The 20,814-nt window shown below is 39.1% G+C and overlaps 1 protein-coding gene across 1 annotated transcript in view; it reads left to right on the top strand.

Moving 5' to 3' along the window:
* LOC120913770 (vascular endothelial growth factor receptor kdr-like) overlaps nt 1-20,814 on the top strand; it is a 239,058-nt gene that overhangs the window by 202,267 nt on the left and 15,977 nt on the right. Inside the window, exons 21-25 of the mRNA XM_040323969.1 lie at nt 2,713-2,866; nt 7,345-7,442; nt 14,282-14,404; nt 17,065-17,176; nt 20,427-20,526. Of these exons, the coding sequence (XP_040179903.1) occupies nt 2,713-2,866; nt 7,345-7,442; nt 14,282-14,404; nt 17,065-17,176; nt 20,427-20,526 (587 nt within the window). The remainder of the gene's footprint in view (nt 1-2,712; nt 2,867-7,344; nt 7,443-14,281; nt 14,405-17,064; nt 17,177-20,426; nt 20,527-20,814) is intronic.

Consider the following 20,814-nt stretch of genomic DNA (forward strand, 5'->3'; position numbering starts at 1 on the left):
AACCAGATAGTTAGAGTTGTGAAATGAAATTGATGTAAGGTATACTGTATATTGGTATTACAGGTATTGCATTCTTGAAACGGATAGCTTAACTTTCAAGCTGTGATTTGTGACAGTCCAGAATGCAGAAGACCCCCTTCTCTTTTCACCTCCACAGTGTGCTGTGTGTCTGACCTCAATACGTAATGGCATTACATAATTGTGTTGGCTTAGACTCCACAATTTACCAACCATGGATTTTCTTGGAAATTAAAGTTTGAACTTTTAACCAGATTAATGACATCATTTCTTAATCTTCCATCTTTCTAAAAAGTTGTGTATGGCTGCAGAGTTCCTTGAATGACCAATAACGTGAAATTAAACTCTCTCAATCAACATTAACTATTTTTAATCAGTATACTGCTAGCATTAGTAAATAGAAAGGAATGGTTATTATATTTACTTGTTATAGACTTTTATTTTTTACATTTCATCACTTGCTTCCTGGTTTCTGGCCTAGGCCGCATCTGGTATGAACCAGCTCTTACATTGTGTCACTGGGGAAAAGCACCCAGTCCCGGACCCCCTGAGTTTCCTGTTTTACCTAAAGAGGATGACGAGGCAAGCCCTTTCCCCCAGCGGGACACTCTATGCTCAGACCCCCCCCCCACCCCCGCCCAGCCCAGTAAAAATATCCCTCCCCACCCTGCTAAGTCCTGCTCAGCTGTGCATATGCACACAAGGTGGGGGGAAGGCAGGCTACATTCTGAGCTGCTGGGTTAAAGCGGTGGGCTCACATGTGAATCAGGAAGTCAGAGGGCCTGCCCACCTCGGGCAAAGGCCCATGCTGGGCCCTCTGAGTTGTGTGGCCTACCTGCCCCACCTTGTGTGCAGCTACAAGTGGGAGTATCTCGGCGCTCAGTAGAAGTAGCAGGTGGTAGTGGGGGACCCCAGGTCAACTTTTGCATCAGGGATCCACAAGCTTCAAGCTACAGCTCTATTCCAGGTGTCTTCGTGGGCATTTTTTTCTCTCACTGGGGGAAAGGAGAAGGGGTTTTTCTCAGTATGGTCCAACTTCCGGCCTGCATGCTTGATTTAAGGGCAAATAGATTCCAGGAAGTAAATGCTACATGAATCATCTGCCCTTATTCAAGATGGCCACTGCTAGAAATGTTAGAAGAGTGTTTTTCAAAGTAATTTCTCTGTAGGAGATACTGTTACATAATCGGAGCTGCTGCAATCTTTACATTGTGCCGTATGTATATGAGTATGCATACTCACGATCAAAGTATTTATTGTTTCAACGATTGCTTATTAATAAGTAGCCTAGTAGTAGCACATGGGCGGTGTCAAATATGTGCACAATGTATTGTGCACAGATTCATGCTCTATTTAACTATATCCCAACCACACCCAATATTGAGCCCTATTTAACCACGGCTGGGCACTTTTCGCTGAATAAGGCATGTCATTGTTTTCATCAACACCAATGCTGGGAGTTATTACTGAGGCCTCGTACACACGACCGAGTTTCTCGGCAAAAACCAGCAAGAAACTTGCTGGGAGATATTTTTTTGCAGAGGAAACCGGTCGTGTGTACATTTTCGTCGAGGAAATTGTCGAGAAACTCGACGAGCCAAAAAGAAAGCATGTTCTCTATTTCCTTGACGGGAATGGAGAAAATTGGCTTGTCGAGTTTCTCGACGGCTTCACAAGGAACTCGATGAGCAAAACGATGTGTTTCGCCCGTCGAGTTTCTCGGTCGTGTGTACGAGGCCTAAGACACTGACACTGATGTTAGGGGTTATCTGAGCTTACTTACTAAATATTTCTTTCCCTGACTGAGATAGTGAAGTAAACATTTTGTTTTTATATATGTGGCACTCTCAATTTTTCACCAAAAATTTTCAGAACACTAGGCCCAAAAGATTTCCTACCCCTGGTGTAAGAACATCTATAATGTGTTATTCTGTTACTTTTTCATAAAATACCTATGTCATTTGCATTTCCAATTAGGTAGGAAAAATGATGTATCTTCTGTATGTTCACTATTTCAGCTTGATTTTCATTACTGTTATTACTACTATATTTTGTAATAATTGTCTAATTTTCTGGTCTACTGTTAGCAGGTCATAGTATAAACAAGATGTGTACATGACTCATTAAACACTAGATTTCTTAATTTCTGCATTCTGCTTTAGTCACAGATTTATTGTTGTGTAGAGCTTCACCAATATGTTTTAATTCTGAATAAACAATGAGTATTTAGGTACTTGTCAGTGTTAATGGTAACTTATGTTAGACAACGTATGTATTTGTTGTTCGAGAAAACATTTTCTTAAGCTTGTAGGTACCTTAAGCCCATCACTAGAAACAATAGAGCTCATTACAAAAAATAAGTATCTGTAGAGTTGCCTGCAGGCGGAAGACAATGTTTGTGTTTCTGTGGGGAAGTAGAAACCATATTCATTCTCTTGTTGAGTTTATTGTATTGAAGCTGAGTATTATGAATTTGGAGAGACTTTTGCTGATGGAAAAGAATGTGTTCCTTGTCATGGAATGAATTCCAGAGCAAAAACAAATGATCAGTTAATGAGCAGCTACAGCACTATTTCCAAATCTGAAGGGTACTTAAGCAAACACATAACAAAGTAAAATATGTACAGTTGCTATATTTTGTATGTGATGAGAATATCCATTTAGATATTTTTTTTATTTTTGTTTTCTGCTCAGTCCCAGGAAATGGAAAAAACAGCTGATGACTCTAGTGGTGACCTCTCTGAGTTAATCAAGAGAAGGTTGGAAAGTGTGGCCAGTACAGGCAGTTCAGCCAGCTCAGGATTCATAGAAGATAAAAGTTACAGTGATTCTGAGGAGGAGGAAGAAGGTAATTAAAAGATTATTATACTTGTCATCCTATTTATAATTAAAAGTTGAACTTCACTTTTTTTCTGCAGTGGAGCTAGCTAAGCAGGTGAACAATACAACACTTCTGCTGCATGCTGATTTTGAGCAGAGAGGGTATACAATTATTCACTCTTAGCTCAGTGGGAATTTTTTTCAAGCACTTCCCTGCTCAATCAGGCCCCGTACACACGACCGAGTTTCTCGGCAGAAATCAGCCAGAAACTCGATCGGAGCTGAATTCTGCCGAGAAACCCGGCCGTGTGTACACTTTTGGCCAAGGAAGCCGATGAGGATCTCGGCGAGGAAATAGAGAACATGTTCTCTATTTCCTCGTTGTTCAATGGGAAATTTCGGCTCGCCAAGATCCTCGGCGGCTTCACAAGGAACTCGACGAGCAAAACTATGAGTTTTGCCCGTCGAGTTCCTCGGACGTGTGTACGAGGCCTCAGAGTTGGGAAACATTGAAAGTGAGCATTTAGTCACACTGCATTAGAATGTGATAAGTCCAACTCACATACCACATAGTGGGACAGAATTGGACTGGGAATGAAAACTATATCATAAATATTGGATGCACACACTCGTTTAAACGAATCTTCACAAGCTTCACACTTTTCAAACTAATCAGAGTAACATTATTTATAAATTGATACAACAGGGCTGATTCATTATATTGTTGAGTGCACTAATACAGGCAACTTCTGCATTGTCTCATTGTGTTAAAATTGGGCTGGTGTAGGCTAAGTATAACAAAGGAGGCTGTTCTTTTGGCATTTGCCAGTTTGACACCCCTGACCTAAATAAAGGAAGCAGTTTGGTGTACAACTCCTATGAAAAATAATATTTATTTACTTTAAAATTTGCTCTTTATTATCTAATGATATCAATTATTGATATACAGTATCTCGCAAAAGTACACCCCTCACATTTTTGTAAATCTTCTATTATATCTTTTTATGTGACAACACTGAAGAAATTACACTTTTTTACAATGTAAAGTAGTGAGTGTACAACTTGTATAACAGTGTAAATTTGCTGTCCCCTCAAAATAACTCAACACACAGCCATTAAAGTCTAAACCGCTGGAAACAAAAATGCAAACAAAAATTTCCAAATTTGGCCCAAAGTGTCAATATTTTGTGTGGCCACCATTATTTTCAAGCACAGCCTTAACCCTCATGGAGTTTACCAGATAGTGTCAGTTCCTTGTGCAAAAGGCTGTTATGACTGAATGCCTTTGCATGTAAAACTCTGTGGTCATTCTAAATCAGCTTTTTTTACCTACAAAAACACACATTTACCAAAACTTAAAGCAATCTGCATTAACTTTTAAATACTCAAACGGGATAGCAATGAGACCCATAAATGAATGTTATTGTTCAGCTTGGTTTGGCAAAGTTTTGCTCACAAATGAGGGTTGGAATAACTTATATGCCAGGCGTTTTATTAGTCCAAATTGGATGATTCCCCACCACTTTTCCTTCCCCCTTCCCCTTCCAGCTCTCTTCTTCCCTGGTACCTACCTCTTCCCTCCTTTCTTTTCCCCCCTTCTTTTTCATTCCCTATTCTACTGCCTCATTCTGATTGGGTAGATATGTGATAACATGCATGCAAGCTATCATTTGACTTTGGATCTTTTTTTTTTCCGTTCTGTGTGTTTTTTGCTGGCCCCCTATTGCTAGACCATGAACCCTGCTTTCTTCCAGGTGCAAGGCCTTCCTCATTGGTTACTGTTTATGACTGGTGCTGGAAATAGGATTGGCGGTTAGGCAAGTCTTGTGGGGTCTAGCTGGCACTTGGTCTTTGTGTTAGGGCTACCCAGCCTTGGTTGTACCATTTATTTGCTTTCTGTAGTTACCTTTATATGATGTACTCTTGTAAAACTTCAATAAAAAAAATTTGAACCAGAAAAACATTTTACCAGGTAGCCACCAAATAGGGTAGGGTGGGGTGCCATACATAGTCTCCTATTTATTTCCCAAAGGCATAATCCCAAGTTTATTATAGATATTAACAATAAAAACATCAACAATGTAATCTGCTAAAAGGTATTTTTTCTGAGATAAAACTATATATATATGAAGGACTTTATGGGTTATACTCTTATGGGATAAACCCATCGATGTCCCAGATTCCTAAATTAATTGTAGTTAATTTTATGGGTTTCCGGGATCGCCCACTTTATCAGAACCACATGTATTACATAGAGCTTGTAATTAAAAAAGCAAACTATGCCTGAAAAAAATTATAAAATATAAGTAGCCAAACATAGGGTGTCTATCTCAAAATGCGCCTTCCGGCCTGTGGAACATACCCAGATCACCAAGGCTCCAAAAATAGATGCTCATAGGGTGGTTTAAAAAAAAAATTAAATAAACAAACACTAAATTTGTAAGGTCAGGGAGGTGTATGGTGGATGGGAAAAAAGTTCTGGGCAGACTATGCACCTATGTTTCCAAAATGGAACCTTTCAAAATGGACAAAATCGCACCTTGGCTTGCAAAGATGTTTCCACACAAACAGCAGACTACCCTATGTGCATCTATTTATGGCTACTTATATTCTATACATCTTTTCAGGCAGAGTTTGCTTTATTTATTTGCAAACGTTATGTAATACATGCCGTCCTGATGAAGCGGGCAATCCTACAAAATGCTCAGACTGAACTACAATTAATTCAGGGATCTGAGAGATCCATGGGTTTATCCCAAAAAAATATAACCCATAAAGTTCTTTGTATAAATTGCATTATCTCACAAAAAAAAACGTTTTAGCCGATTACATTTTGATATTTTTATTGTTAATATCTATAATAAAATTTGTGCTTTAAATATAACACTGTCCCAGATTGCAAGCAATTGAGCTGCAAGTTTGAAAATAAAATGACTTGTTAAGCTATTGCTAGACTTGCTAGGCTTCACAAGTTTGTTGCACAATCCGCATTGCATGACTCTACATCCGCTTTCTTTACAAACATTCTGCAAGTCTGCTGCAAGTTCTGGTTCAGTTATGATGTGCAATGTTCATTCCACCACAGGGGTCACTTAATTTTCATGCTGTAGACTTGCAGAGCTGTAGACTCACCACTGCAACTTTGCTCTTGCTAGAGACAATTTGCCATGCAAATTTGCTACAATTTTGGAAAAGTGTCAACCAGAACTTGTGCTTTAAGTGCTCTGCAAGTGTACAACTTGCCAGTAAAAAATGTGCAGCAAGTTAGCAAGATTTACAATTCAACACTGCTGCAAATTTGTGACAAGTTATTCTTGCTATTTGTGGTGTAACTGTGGTTCTCAGAGGCATGTCTAAAGTCCCACCCTACAAATTATATATATAAAAAAATGACCACCTTCTCATGTTTTGATTTCAGAATTGAATCATTTATATTTCTTTTTAAATCCCTAAACTTGATTTTGTTAAAACTGAATCAAAGGAAAAGTCGATACAGCTAGTCTAAGTACATCTTGTATTTGTGATCTGCGCTGTTTAATCTGCTACAAATAATTTCATGATACTTTCCAGGATTTTTACAAAGTCACTACAGCTAATGAGATCTTTCATAGTATGTTTCTAAGAGGGATGTGACTTTCTGAACCTAAAGTCCATTTGTATAGTGTGAAAACCTCAAAGCATAGTCAACCTTACTAAATTTTAGCTTGGTAGACAGAGTCACGAACAGATTACATGCTGTGCCAAAGACCACACTAGGATTAATTAACAGTCCACAACCACCCAAGTCTCTTATGTAGAAAAGACTGTAAAGGTTCTGTCTGAACCTAATTCTGCCTAATTTTTTCAGCATGTCAGCCCTCCTTAACATACGTTGCACAAAATTCTTCTTTTGCTGTCATGTTGAAAGCACAGAAATTAGCTGATGCTGTAATTTGTCAGTTTGTTACATGAACACGTCTTCTTATACCATCATTTACTGAAGATCATTGCTTTCTCATTGATTTTAGTGGAAATGATTAATTATGAACAAATATAACCTGTTCACTGACTTTAATTTCCCCATATGTCACTTTTTGGTTGCATAAATGTTGTCAGGTTGCAGAGCTGTATAGAGAACAACAGAAATAAAACTGTATTTTCGAGCTACGAATAAAGCTCTTAACTCTGTAACTCAGATGCCATGCAAATGGCTTTCTGAACAGCTCGTGTACCCCGTTCTGCAAAGTTTAAGAGTCCAATCTGGCCTTTTCATGTTCCTAAAAGTATTAGCACTATGCTTTATCACAGAGGATCATGCTTCCCCCACACGGCAACCAAGCTATTCCCACAGAACATTTTATCCCACTTACAAAGCCTATACTAATTGCAGGAAATATTTAAAGAGGTATCAAAGAAAGATCAAGCAGTTGGCTGGGAAATTGCCATTAAAAAGGTGTTAGAAAAGAAAGCTTATCTGAAATGTGCATTGGAGTTTTGGTAACTTCTGTGAAACGTGTTCTTTTTCAGACCCTGAAGATATGGGCAAGAAGCAGCTAACAATGGAAGATCTGATTTGTTACAGTTTTCAGGTGGCAAAGGGCATGGAGTTCCTGGCATCGAGAAAAGTAAGAATTCCAGAGCTGCACAAACCCACCACACAACATTTATTTTCGGGCCACTTTTCAAACAAATGTGTTTCAGCTCACCACGGAGGCAATCCCTCATTTGTTTTTATTCTGGGACATATCATTTAGTAAATGGGAAACAACCACAAACGGAGCATTTCCTTTTCATTTTCCAACCGCATGTTGTCTTCATCCTATTTCATATTGCCTACATTAAGTCCAAATAGTCCTTGTTTTTTTAACATTTTAAAAATAAAAATAAAATTCAGGAGTAAAAAGAATGAATTAAATTACTAAATAAACATTGATATGGCAGTTTAATTAAATGTGTATTGGTGTCCCTACTTACAACGTTTTTGGACCTAAAAATACATGGCTTTTGGAAACAAATGTTCTAAGATATATAAAATGACAAAATGCATAACTTGGCAGTTCACCTAGAAATAAAGTTGTTTTGTTTTTGCCAGACACTAAAGATTTAAATGGTTCATAGGCGTGTGCACAGGTTGTGCCAGATGTACCTGGGCACACCTTAATCGCTCTGTGCGGCGCAGATTCTTTACTGACACTGTCCATGTTTTCATGTTGTACTACTTTTTAAAATGTTTTCTTACATTTATTTCTAAAGGTGTGTGTGTGTATATATATATATATATATATATATATATATATATATATATATATATATATACAGGCATACCCCGGTATACACAATTGGGTTTATTTACTAAAGCTGGAAAGTGCAAAATCAGGCTCACTTCTGCATAGAAACCAATGAGCTTCTATCCCCAGCTTGTTCAATTAAGACTGGTAATAAAACCTGGAAGCTCATTGTTTTTTATGCAGAAGTGAGCCTGATTTTTTGCTTTCCAGCTTTAGTAAATAAACCCAATTGTGTACTTAAAACCGGGGTATGCCTGTATATATATACAGTGAGGAAAATAAGTATTTGAACACCCTGCTATTTTGCAAGTTCTCCCACTTGGAAATCATGGAGGGGTCTGAAATTGTTATCGTAGGTGCATGTCCACTGTGAGAGACATAATAAAAAAAAAAAAAATCCAGAAATCACAATGTATGATTTTTTTAACTATTTATTTGTATGATACAGTATGATACAGCTGCAAATAAGTATTTGAACACCTGAGAAAATCAATGTTAATATTTGGTACAGTAGCCTTTGTTTGCAATTACAGAGGTCAAACGTTTCTTGTAGTTTTTCACCAGGTTTGAACACACTGGAGGAGGGATTTTGGCCCACTCCTCCACACAGATCTTCTCTAGATCAGTCAGGTTTCTGGGCTGTCGCTGAGAAACACAGAGTTTGAGCTCCCTCCAAAGATTCTCTATTGGGTTTAGGTCTGGAGACTGGCTAGGCCACGCCAGAACCTTGATATGCTTCTTACAGAGCCACTCCTTGGTTATCCTGGCTGTGTGCTTCGGGTTATTGTCATGTTGGAAGACCCAGCCTCGACCCATCTTCAAAGCTCTAACTGAGGGAAGGAGGTTGTTGCCCAAAATCTCGCAATACATGGCCCCGGTCATCCTCTCCTTAATACAGTGCAGTCGCCCTGTCCCATGTGCAGAAAAACACCCCCAAAACATGATGCTACCACCCCCATGCTTCACAGTAGGGATGGTGTTCTTGGGATGGTACTCATCATTCTTCTTCCTCCAAACACGGTTAGTGGAATTATGACCAAAAAGTTCTATTTTGGTCTCATCTGACCACATGACTTTCTCCCATGACTCCTCTGGATCATCCAAATGGTCATTGGCAAACTTAAGACGGGCCTTGACATGTGCTGGTTTAAGCAGGGGAACCTTCCGTGCCATGCATGATTTAAAACCATGAAGTCTTAGTGTATTACCAACAGTAACCTTGGAAACGGTGGTCCCAGCTCTTTTCAGGACATTGACCAGCTCCTCCCGTGTAGTCCTGGGCTGATTTCTTACCTTTCTTAGGATCATTGAGACCCCACGAGGTGAGATTTTGCATGGAGCCCCAGTCCGAGGGAGATTGACAGTCATGTTTAGCTTCTTCCATTTTCTAATGATTGCTCCAACAGTGGACCCTTTTTCACCAAGCTGCTTGGCAATTTCCCTGTAGCCCTTTCCAGCCTTGTGGAGGTGTACAATTTTGTCTCTAGTGTCTTTGGACAGCTCTTTGGTCTTGGCCATGTTAGTAGTTGGATTCTTACTGATTGTATGGGGTGGACAGGTGTCTTTATGCAGCTAATGACCTCAAACAGGTGCATCTAATTTAGGATAATAAATGGAGTGGAGGTGGACATTTTAAAGGCAGACTAACAGGTCTTTGAGGGTCAGAATTCTAGCTGATAGACAGGTGTTCAAATACTTATTTGCAGCTGTATCATACAAATAAATAGTTAAAAAATCATAAATTGTGATTTCTGGAATTTTTTTTTTTGGATTATGTCTCTCACAGTGGACATGCACCTACGATGAAAATGTCAGACCCCTCCATGATTTCCAAGTGGGAGAACTTGCAAAATAGCAGGGTGTTCAAATACTTATTTTCCTCACTGTATATACACAAACACACCCATGCATGTGTGTTTTAGATTTGGGGTGCACACCCTAATGCAAAAGACCCTGCATATCTATGAAATAGCTAAATTGTTTCCAGGGGTGACATCTATGCACTATAAGTTACAGGCCTGTATACCTGCTGTGGCCATTATGTGGGGGGACCCATCCTTCCTATCACATTTTTACTTTATACAAACACCTAAGGGAAGACACATACACCTAAACCTCCAAAGTGAGCAGTATCAAGGAACCTGGCAGAGAGATCTCCCCACTGGACACCTAGAGACAGAGATATAGTAATATGACTGGTGACTCAGCCTATCGGATTTTGTTTGGAACTGAAATATCACTTTTGGGCAGACTGACCATGCAAAGATGTACTTATGTAAATAATAATTCTGTGCAAAATGTTAAAATATTAACCCAGAACGATAATTGCACATGGGCCACTGTGGCAAACACAGGGTATAGTGGTTATACTTATTTTTACTATTATGAAAGTTACTAGCTAGCATTGGAATGTGATGTTAAGCCCTGGCCCATTAAAGAACAGTGCTGTCTGTGCCTTCACTATGTGTTCTGGGCCTGGAAACTCTGACATCATTGTTTTTTTTTCTGTAAGCTCCACAATATCCCAAATACCTTAAACTGAACCCTATAGATCTGTATCCGGTAATCCTGACAGGATTAGGTTTGCATTTTCTTTCTTTGCAGTCCCCAGATGTTTAAAGATGCAGAAACAAAGCCACCTCACTTGAGCTTTTCTTTTTCTGCCAGCATAAATCTGTATTGTGGGTGAGTGACTGTGGTGCCACTTGTAACAAAAAAAAAGCTTCTCACAGCATTCAATCAGAGGGCAGAAAAACACACAAAATTCCCACCCTTACTAAGGATTCTGCTCAGTGCCAGGAGAACTTGATGTTAGTACAAACAGCACTTTGACCATTTTCCCACAATATTCAATATATTTGCTTTTGGATAAGCGATATGCATAGTGGAGCCTGTGCCAACACACTGTACCTCTTTCATCTTGGCTTTCTGCAAATGGCACATTTTGCGATATAGCTTATCTGTCAGCACAGTAGCTCTGAGACAACAAGACTGATTTACTAAAGGAGTTGAGAACTTTCACACAATACATTGTGTGAATATTCACTTCAAATATCCAACCGTGTAAAAAGTAAATTCATATTTACTTTGTTTACTACATTTTTTGATTGGATAGTGGAATAAAGATTCTCAACTCCTTTAGTAAATCAGCCAAATATAATTTCCAATAACCTCAAACTTTTTGACCACAACCTGGCACCTCAGATAAAACATCACAATCTGATAATATGCCACTTCACTGACTGTTGTGCCACAGTTATGCAATGCACTAAACACTAACTCATTAATGAACTATTACACACTCTTCATTGTACAACTATAAGACCCCTTTCACACTGGATCGCTTTGCAGGCGCTATAACGCTACAAATAGCACCTGCAAACTGACCTGAAACCCAAGGGCTTTCACACTGGAGCGGTGCCCTAGCAGGATGGTAAAAAAAAGTCCTGCTAGCCGCATCTTTGGAGAGGTGAAGGAGCGATGTGCATACCGCTCCTCCACTATACCGCCGTTAAAGCGCTTCTGCAGAGGCGCTTTGCAGTGGTTTTAACCCTTTCTCGGCCCCGCTAGCAGCCGAATTGCACTGCAAAATTGATGGAAAAGCGCCGCTAAGAATAGCAGCACTTTACCACCGGTGCTGCCCCAGTGTGAAAAGGCCTTAATATATTACAACGAGCCACTGGATACTATGCTATGTTGGCATATACATACAATAACAATATAAATTAATATAATAACATTTTATAGACCCCCATTTCTAACATATACTGCTTTTTATTGTATGCATATTTTTTTTAGGAAATCACAGCTTACCCAGCATTTGATTCCCTATGCAAACTGAGTTGCAGTACAGTGTTCTGTACATAAATGAATGCAATACAATCAACCATTTTTCCCACAGTACATATTTTGTATTCAACCACTAAACATTGCCCATTGGCTACTCTGAACCATTGCGTACAGTGCACTGTATGTTTACAGTATAGATATGAGAAATCAAAAAATAGAAAAACTAGTTATGGGCTCAAGACCAACCCATCACAGAACTGGGTCTCTAAAGAATTTCTAAAAATCTAGACCAAAGCATCATAAAATACAACTTTATTATACATATATCACATAGACAAATACAAAACCAACCATGAACCCCATACCACCCTATCCACATTGCACAAATGTCCCATACTCTCATTGATCCTTAAACCTGTAGATAATTTTGAGCCAGTTTCCGGATGATGTGATAATGGTTATGAGTAGAAAAGACATATAAGAAGTCCCTCAGTGTAATTCATAGGGAATGCCAAGGATGTTCCACTTGTATCTGTAGCTGGAAACATTTATATATGAGTGCAGAAATCCCCTCTAACAGGATATTATATCTGGTGCATATCCAAATACATATTATTATTGAGGTACTTATATAGCGCTGTCAATTTACGCAGCGCTTTACATATACATTGTACATTCACATTTGTCCCTACCCTCAAGAAGCTTACAATCTAAGGTCCCTAACTCACATTCATAAACTAGGGCCAATGTTAGACAGAAGCCAATTAACCTATCAGCATGTCTTTGGAGTGTGGGAGGAAACCGGAGTACCCAGAGGAAACCCAAGCAGGCACAGGGAGAACATGCAAACTCCAGGCAAGTAGTGTCATGGTTGGGATTCGAACCAGTGACCCTTTTTACTGTGAGGCGGGAGTCCTTTCCACTACACCAGTGTGCTGCCCCATATTACAAATTCTGAGTAGCATTATGTGAAATTAGGGCGTATGTGGCTGGGTACAAGATCCTATGCAAAGGTAACAGGCAGCAATTATAGGGAAAGTCCATAAAACTTTTTTCCCATAGCGTAGTCTAGAGGAGGAGTCCAAACTTCAGACCGAAAATTTTAATTCCAACCTCCCTCACACGTTATACAAGGGTTATACAAGACTAACAGCGTTTACAGTAGAGTCCATAAGACTATTGTTTAGATTCGCAGCGTGGTCTAGAGATGAACTCAAAATTGCAGCTCATTCCAATCTCCTTCACACGCTTAAACAAGCTGCCACATGTCCTGCAAATCGCATAGGAGTATTTTGCACCAAAGCCACTAAGAATGTATAGGGAATAAGTGTCTCAGCATATGTACCTACATAAAGCCACTTCAAACAGAAACTAATGGAAGTCTCTGAAGCATGTGCTAATAGATATGCTAAACTAATCAGTGTCCAGTGCACTTTACGTCTATTAATTTAAGAGTAAACCGCTGTATACTATATATACATACAGTAGGTTGTCCTGCACTATCCACATTTAACTACACTTAACAAGAGTTAATTATTAATTAGTCTGTGCTCCAGCTCTTGAGCTCAAAAGAGACCAATTAAGTTATAAGGGAAGACTCTGGGACAGGTGGTCAGAATTAAAGGAGGCCCCACCATCTGCTGCTACACACCCCAATTAAAATTACAAAGTGGGTACATTTGTGGCATGGATTTGAAGTAACAGGCAACAGCAACCATACATGTAGGGATACCAGTGAAGGCACAGCTGCAGGGAATGTGGTAATAAATGGTATTATGGAAACAGAGGCAGGGGACTCGAGCTGCTTTTTTTTCATAGGGGTCTTCTACACTTTCTTTCTGTCACTGACATGTAAGTCCCTCGTAGCATGTCCCAGAGAACAAGCTCTATTTAACAAAGCAGCATATTTTTTCATTTTTTGATGGTCTATGACTTCAAACAGCCTTCTGTTCTCCCTTTAGACATTAATGAGCTGAGGACCATTGAGCACTGAAGGGCATGATATGACAATTGACAGTACTGTCCACTGTGTGAAGTGTAATACTTTCCTGAAACTCCTCTTTAAACCATTGTGTGCCCTTTAGCTTGGTGGTTTTAGGAAGTTAGCCTGGTGGAGAGCTAAATGTGACTCAAAATGGGAAGAGAAAGATGGGGTGCTGCAGAGAGATATAACAAGTTATTGTATTACCAGACGTTGTAGCACACTATAAAACTACACACAGCCCTAACCCAGGACAATGTGTAGGAATTCTACCTTCTGTTTGAGTAAATCCCTTGATAATATGTAAATAAATGAAGGACCATACTTTGAAGGCTTGGAATGCATGTCTATTGTTCATATTATATCCTGTAGTTATGAGCCATGTCATTTTTGCTTTGTCTTAAAGTGTATTCATCGAGATTTGGCAGCAAGGAACATCCTCCTGTCTGAAAATAATGTAGTAAAAATCTGTGACTTTGGCCTGGCCCGTGACATATATAAAGATCCAGACTACGTGCGCAAAGGAGATGTGAGTATTACGCTTCAAAAATGGCCTGCTTTGCATATGGAGAGGAAGCTTAGGGAGATAATCTATAGTAGATAGGTTAGCTAAGTAGAATGAAATTTCCTTGTGATTCAGTTGCTGCCCAAGTTGTTCAGAACTAAACAGCTGAATCAATATCCCTAAAATGTTATTTCTGATGGGATCTACACTTTTCTTTCCTCCCAGTTTAGATACACAATGACCCTGATTTACTAAAGGAGTAGAGAACGTTCATTTTCAAAGTGAACTTTTACTTTGGAAAGTGAAATTTTGCTTATCTTAGTGATTGAGATAAAACTTTTACTTTGCAAAGAATACCCAATTATGTGCAAGGAAAAAAAAAACAGAATCTTTGTACATGATTGACGTCAGTACAATATTACTAAACTAAGAGAAAATTGATTTACCAGAGCAAAAATCCAATTAGTTAAGTGAATAAGGTAGCACTTTGTTGACTTCAGTAATCCAATCAAAAATTCTGTTTTTTAATGATCATTGCACATAGTTGGGATATTCTTTACAGAGTGATTTTTTGCATTGTTTTACATTATTACATGTGATCGCTGCATGAGTAATTACATGTGAGTGGCCCCTATGAGCTGCAGGAGCCAGCAGCCTCTCATTACTTCAATGGGGCTGCCTCCGGCAGCTAATCATGGGGAAACCCTGCTGGGGGTTATCACCTCTAAATGGAATGGGGATGCATTCCCAAATATTTTAACTTGAGATTATATTTGATAGTATAATTGCAGGAGAGAATCGGGATTATGGAAGCTCTGGCAGATATAGAAAATTAATGTTTTTTTTAAAGTATAACTAAAGACAATACTTCTTTTTTTTTTTTTTATTAGTGGATAGGGACTAGAACACCTGTCATGTTTTATTGCTGTCTATGCCTCTATTAGGGAGATTTGTTCTATTTATTTGTCTGTTTACCATTATCACCAAGATAAAAAGTGAACGAAAATGACAATATGTTGTTGTCACTAAAACAGGAATAAAGAGAAATCTTCCAGTGGGGACACTAGTTCTGGTGACAACCAGAGATTCCCTCATTCTGGAGCAACTTCCACTCACTTCCAGTTTTGGCTAGGGGACAGGAAAGGAGGTGAAATCCCCCAAATGGGGCACACAAAAAGTCAAGGGTTATAACATTCCCCTACCCTATTTAAAGTAAAAAAAAAAAAAAAAAAACGTTTGCCTGCATTCTACTTTAATTATCTGGCCACTAATGTAATTTGACAGGTCAACTAAATGTATTAACACCATACATGGACCCTATTGGGCGCTGCCACTCCTCAGGGACAGCATGTATAGCTATAGTACTGGAGTGTGGTTCTGCTCTGAACAGAAATCAGCTTCCAGGTTTTATTTTCAAAGCTTAATTGAACAAGCTGAAGTTAGAAGCTGGTTGGCTAACATGCACACCTGCACTAGACTTGGAGTGCTCCAGTTTTCGTAAATTTCTCCCAGTATAGCTATAGTGCATAGCCAGTGGTCACCACTGGCTATGCACTATAGCTATACTGGGAGAAATTTACGAAAACTGGATTTCTCTTTATAACTGGATTTCTCTTTATTCCTGCTGATGATTACCCACTATAGATTTTTATATGACCCAATATGACTTTTATGGCCTTGACTGAGTCATTCATACAGTGGTGGAATGACCTTGGCCTTCAATCATTCACAATTGCATGAGGTTATACTGTGCTGACACTGCATAAATGACCCTGTCAGGGCTCCCATGTAAACATCAATAGTGTGTAATCAGTGACTGGCTAAACATTGTTAGTATTTACTTGTCGACCCTGAGCTGGTCCATTTATGTTGTATGTATATATGTAAATACTAGCACAAACATTACACGTCTACAGCATATGCACAACGTTTTACAAAGGATCTTGCTGCCAGAAAGGTCCTGAATAAATTATTACAACTTTGTGACCAATGCCTAAAGCCCTATACACACAGACCAAATGTCGGGCGGCATTAGCCAGTTCAATAGAAACCGGACAACATTTGGCCCGTGTGTACCGCAGCTGGTCTGACAAAAGCCAGCAGTTGGACCGTTTTCTGTCGAAGGGGCATGCCTGAAAAAGGTCTTCCAACCGACTATGGAGCTGCGCTCTTAGCCAATGGCAGATTGTTCTGGTGGGGAGGGGCACCTCTTGTCAGAACACAATAGAACAGCAGGGAAGATCAGAATCAGATTGTTACTACAGCGGCTCCAACCAAAGCTGTCCGTTTTTGTTTTCTGTTCAGCCAACTGGGTTGAACGAAAAAAAAACTAGCAATGTTTTCTAAGCTTTAAAGTGTTAGGACCTTCATCCCTACTTTCACTGTTTAGGGATCTTTTCAACGGGTAGACATTCATGTGTGAAGTATTGTTCAGTCACCTGCCATACAAAAGTCAAGGGCTATGTAAAACAATAAGTAGGGTGAAGTCAGTGACTGACAAGTATGGTGAGTTATGTAAAAGAACTTCACTGATTGAAACATACACCTGTGACAATGATGATAACTCTCAGCAATCTCCAGATAGTGTTTTCATTTTTTTTCTTTAGGAGGAAATTGGGAATAGTTACGAATGAGTGCTCAATTTATGTCAATAGAATGTTGATGGATGTTTACCCTCTTCACAGGCTAGGTTACCTCTTAAATGGATGGCACCTGAAGCTATTTTTGATAAAATCTACACAACGCAGAGTGATGTGTGGTCTTTTGGCGTGCTGCTCTGGGAAATTTTTTCATTAGGTAAGTTACAGCGGAAAACCTAATTTGAATTTTGAATTAGCAATTTGATTTATTAAAAAGCTGAGAGGTAAAAGCTATTGTACATGTGACCAGATAACATAAAGACTGAAATACAATATTGTATTGACAGATTTCCATGCACATTCCCAGTGACACATATACAAAAAAAACACAGCTGGGCTTATATAAAATTAAAAGAGCAATATATGTAAGCTGCAGTAACCATTTACAACTAACTTACCAAACATGTTTCCCATACCTGGCAAAGTAAATATATTTGTATTTATTGGTAAAAAGTTACAAAAACACTAATGTTTGCATTATGTTTAAGGCCCCATACACACGGGAGAATTTATCCGCGGATACGGTCCAGCGGACCGTATCCGCGGATAAATCCTCTCGAGGATTTCAGCAGATTTCTATGCGATGGCGTGTACACACCATCGCATTGAAATCCGCGCCGAAATCCTCTGGCGATGACGTGTCGTGCCGACGCCGCGATTATGACGCTGTCATATAAGGAATTCCACGCATGCGTCAAATCATTACGACGTGTGCGGGGAATCCCTTTGGACGGATGGATCCGGTGAGTCTGTACAGACGAGCGGATCCATCCGTTGGGATGGACTTCAGCAGATGGATTTGTTGAGCATGTCAGCAAATATTCATCTGCTGGAAATCCATCCCAGGGGAGATTTATCCGCGGATAAATATCCGCCGGAGTGTACACACCATAGAATCTATCCGCTGAAACCCATTCGATGGGATTTATCTGCGGATAGATTCTATGGTGTGTACGGGGCCTTAGTGTTGTCCAGCCAGTTTTGGATAGAGTAGAAAAAAGGGATAGAAACCCTGTCAAGTTTGTCGTGCTGTACAGGCCTTCGTTAGATTTATGCTTCTTTTCTGTCCTGCTGGGTTGTACCATGTAGGATATGAGGGTGACTATCTAAAAGTAATATAGACAGAAATAGAGATGACTTTCTTTAGTAGGTGAAGGTTAAAACCCTTTCAAAATTGTATTTCCTTTATATCATATGCATTGTTGGTTCACTTACCTTTTCCTTTGATTTCCCTTCTAAATGTTTTTTTTCTTTGTTTGAATTTCTCACTTCCTGTTTCTCCTCAGTAAGCTTGCCCCCATCATCTGGCTGGGGGTTAGTCAGCCAGAGCAGCTTACTGAGGAGGAACAGGAAGTGAGAAATTTAGACAATGAAAACAAAGGAAAAAAACATTTAGAAGGGAAATGGTAAGTGAACCAACAATGCACTAGCTTAAAGAAATCTATTTAGAAAACAAACCTTTACAACCCCTTTGAATCCTGTCTAATTGAACTATTGACCAGAAGACAGGAAGGTTTGTTCAAATCCCAACCACAGCACTACCTGCCTGGAATTTGCATACTCTCCCTGTGCCTGGATGGGTTTCTTCTAAGGACTCCGGTTTCCTCCCACACTCTAAAGACACGCTGGTAGGTTAATTGGCTCCTGTCTAATGTGGCCCTAATATACGATATATATGAATGGGAGTAAGGCCTCGTACACACGATAGGTTAAACAGAGGACAACGGTCTGATGGACTGTTTTCATCGGTCAAAACCGATCGTGTGTGGGCCCCATAGGTTATTTAACCATCGTTTAAAAAAAAAACTTGCTTTAAATTTTAACCGATGGATTCCTAACCGATGGGACAAAACCGATCGTTAGTAGGCACAACCATCGGTTAAAAATCCACGCATGCTCAGAATCAAGTCGACGCATGCTTGGAAGCATTGAACTTTGTTTTTTTCAGCACGTCGTTGTGTTTTACGTCACCGCGTTCTGACACGATCGGTTTTTAAATCGATGCTGTGTAGGCGCGACGGACCATCAGTCAGCTTCATCGGTTAACCGATGACAACGGTCCATCAAACCGTTTTCATCGGATGGACTGATCGTGTGTACGCGGCTTTAGGGACCTTAGATTGTAAGCTCCTTGAGGGCAGGAACTTGATGAATGTGCAATATATATATGTAAAGACCTGCATAAACTGACAGCACTATATAAGTACCTTAAATAAATAAATAGTAAGTGAATTTTTCTCTTACTATGCTCTATATAAAAAAATTAATGGAGTTCAAATCCTTTTCCAAATATATCCAAAATTAAAAAAAATATATATATCCCAAAGTACATGAGCATTATTATTGTCAATCCTTTATTGAGAATTATTGAAAATTACCTAGTATAGGGGAATATTCAATATTCCTGCAACTTTAAAAAAATGAATGTGCAGAATGTAAAATATATTCCTTTTACAAATACACAGTGAATTAGCTCTTTCAATTGACGTCTGCAGCTGGGTCTCCAGCATGTTCTTAAACATAATGTCTGAGAATAAGGCAGCTACCTAGCAGTGGAAAATGTTGGCAGTATTTTATTATTGAGGTCCTTGTCTTGAACAACACAAGCATTGGTGTTTTACTAAGTGTCTGGCTTGTCCCTCTACATGCACTGCCAAATCAAAAGCTGGTACAGTCGCTAAATGACACAATGAAAATATAAACAGGTTAATTAACTCTTTATGGCTATTTCACAAGGCCATGCCTGAAAAGTAGAGCCTGTAAATGTTTGATAAACACTCAAGTTTATCCATAAAATGTGCAGAACATATCAAAGATGTTGGATAGGCAGATTGGATAGCCTTCAATATAATATTGTACCCTTTTCTTTTCCTTGCTCAAAGTCCTAAGCTTATTTTGTTATTATTCTACAACTTTATGTTGTGTTTGGTGATCGTTTGTATGTCTGTTTCGATTGCCAGAAACATAACCTGTAAAAAAATGTATTTTTCCCTTTTTATTACTGTCAAAGTAAGAGAAAGGCCTGAATTTCAGCGGACATCTTCTGAAAATGCTAGTTCTTTACTGTAATGGTCATCCAAAGGTTCAGCACTTTCCAAGTCACTGAAATGGAACAAGTATGTAGATTAGAATAGTCAGGACTCATATTCTTGTTCATACTTGTTTCAAAGCATCTCTAGCCATAAGAAAATGTTTTTCTAGTTTTGAATATAGTGTGGATAGGTCGGAAACCTCTCTGAGGTTTTTTTTTTTGCTGACTGTGTTGCCTCTGGGAAGATTCATCCTCCATATTTGTCCTGGTCCCTATATCATTGACACATTCCTCATGCCCTCCCTACACTTTTTGGATGGTATAACAAAATGAATGTATGATGATTTTATTACATTTATATTTGTTTCTGGTGCAGGTGCTTCTCCTTACCCTGGTGTACAGATTGATGAGGACTTCTGCTGCCGACTGAAGGAAGGGACACGGATGAGACCACCAGAGTACTGCAATCCTGAAATGTATGATTATGTTTATTGACATTAAATATTATAAAATACACTTTATGCTTTAGTATGCAAATATAGAGTATTTTTTGGCAACTTCAAAATATGACAATAGATAAAGGTCAAATTATACCAATCAAAAAAGAAAGGGGAGAGAAAGCACAGATAAGCTGGAGTGGTCAAGACCAGAAATTATTACATTCCTTGTTTATGGGGGATTAGGGCGGGTTCACATGCATCCTGGGCTTTACTAGAGTATGCCTTGTTTGTGTTATATATAATTGGATAATGAAGAAGATAGCA

Source organism: Rana temporaria, chromosome 9 (assembly GCF_905171775.1).
Source record: "Rana temporaria chromosome 9, aRanTem1.1, whole genome shotgun sequence".
In the NCBI taxonomy this organism is placed as follows: domain Eukaryota; kingdom Metazoa; phylum Chordata; class Amphibia; order Anura; family Ranidae; genus Rana; species Rana temporaria.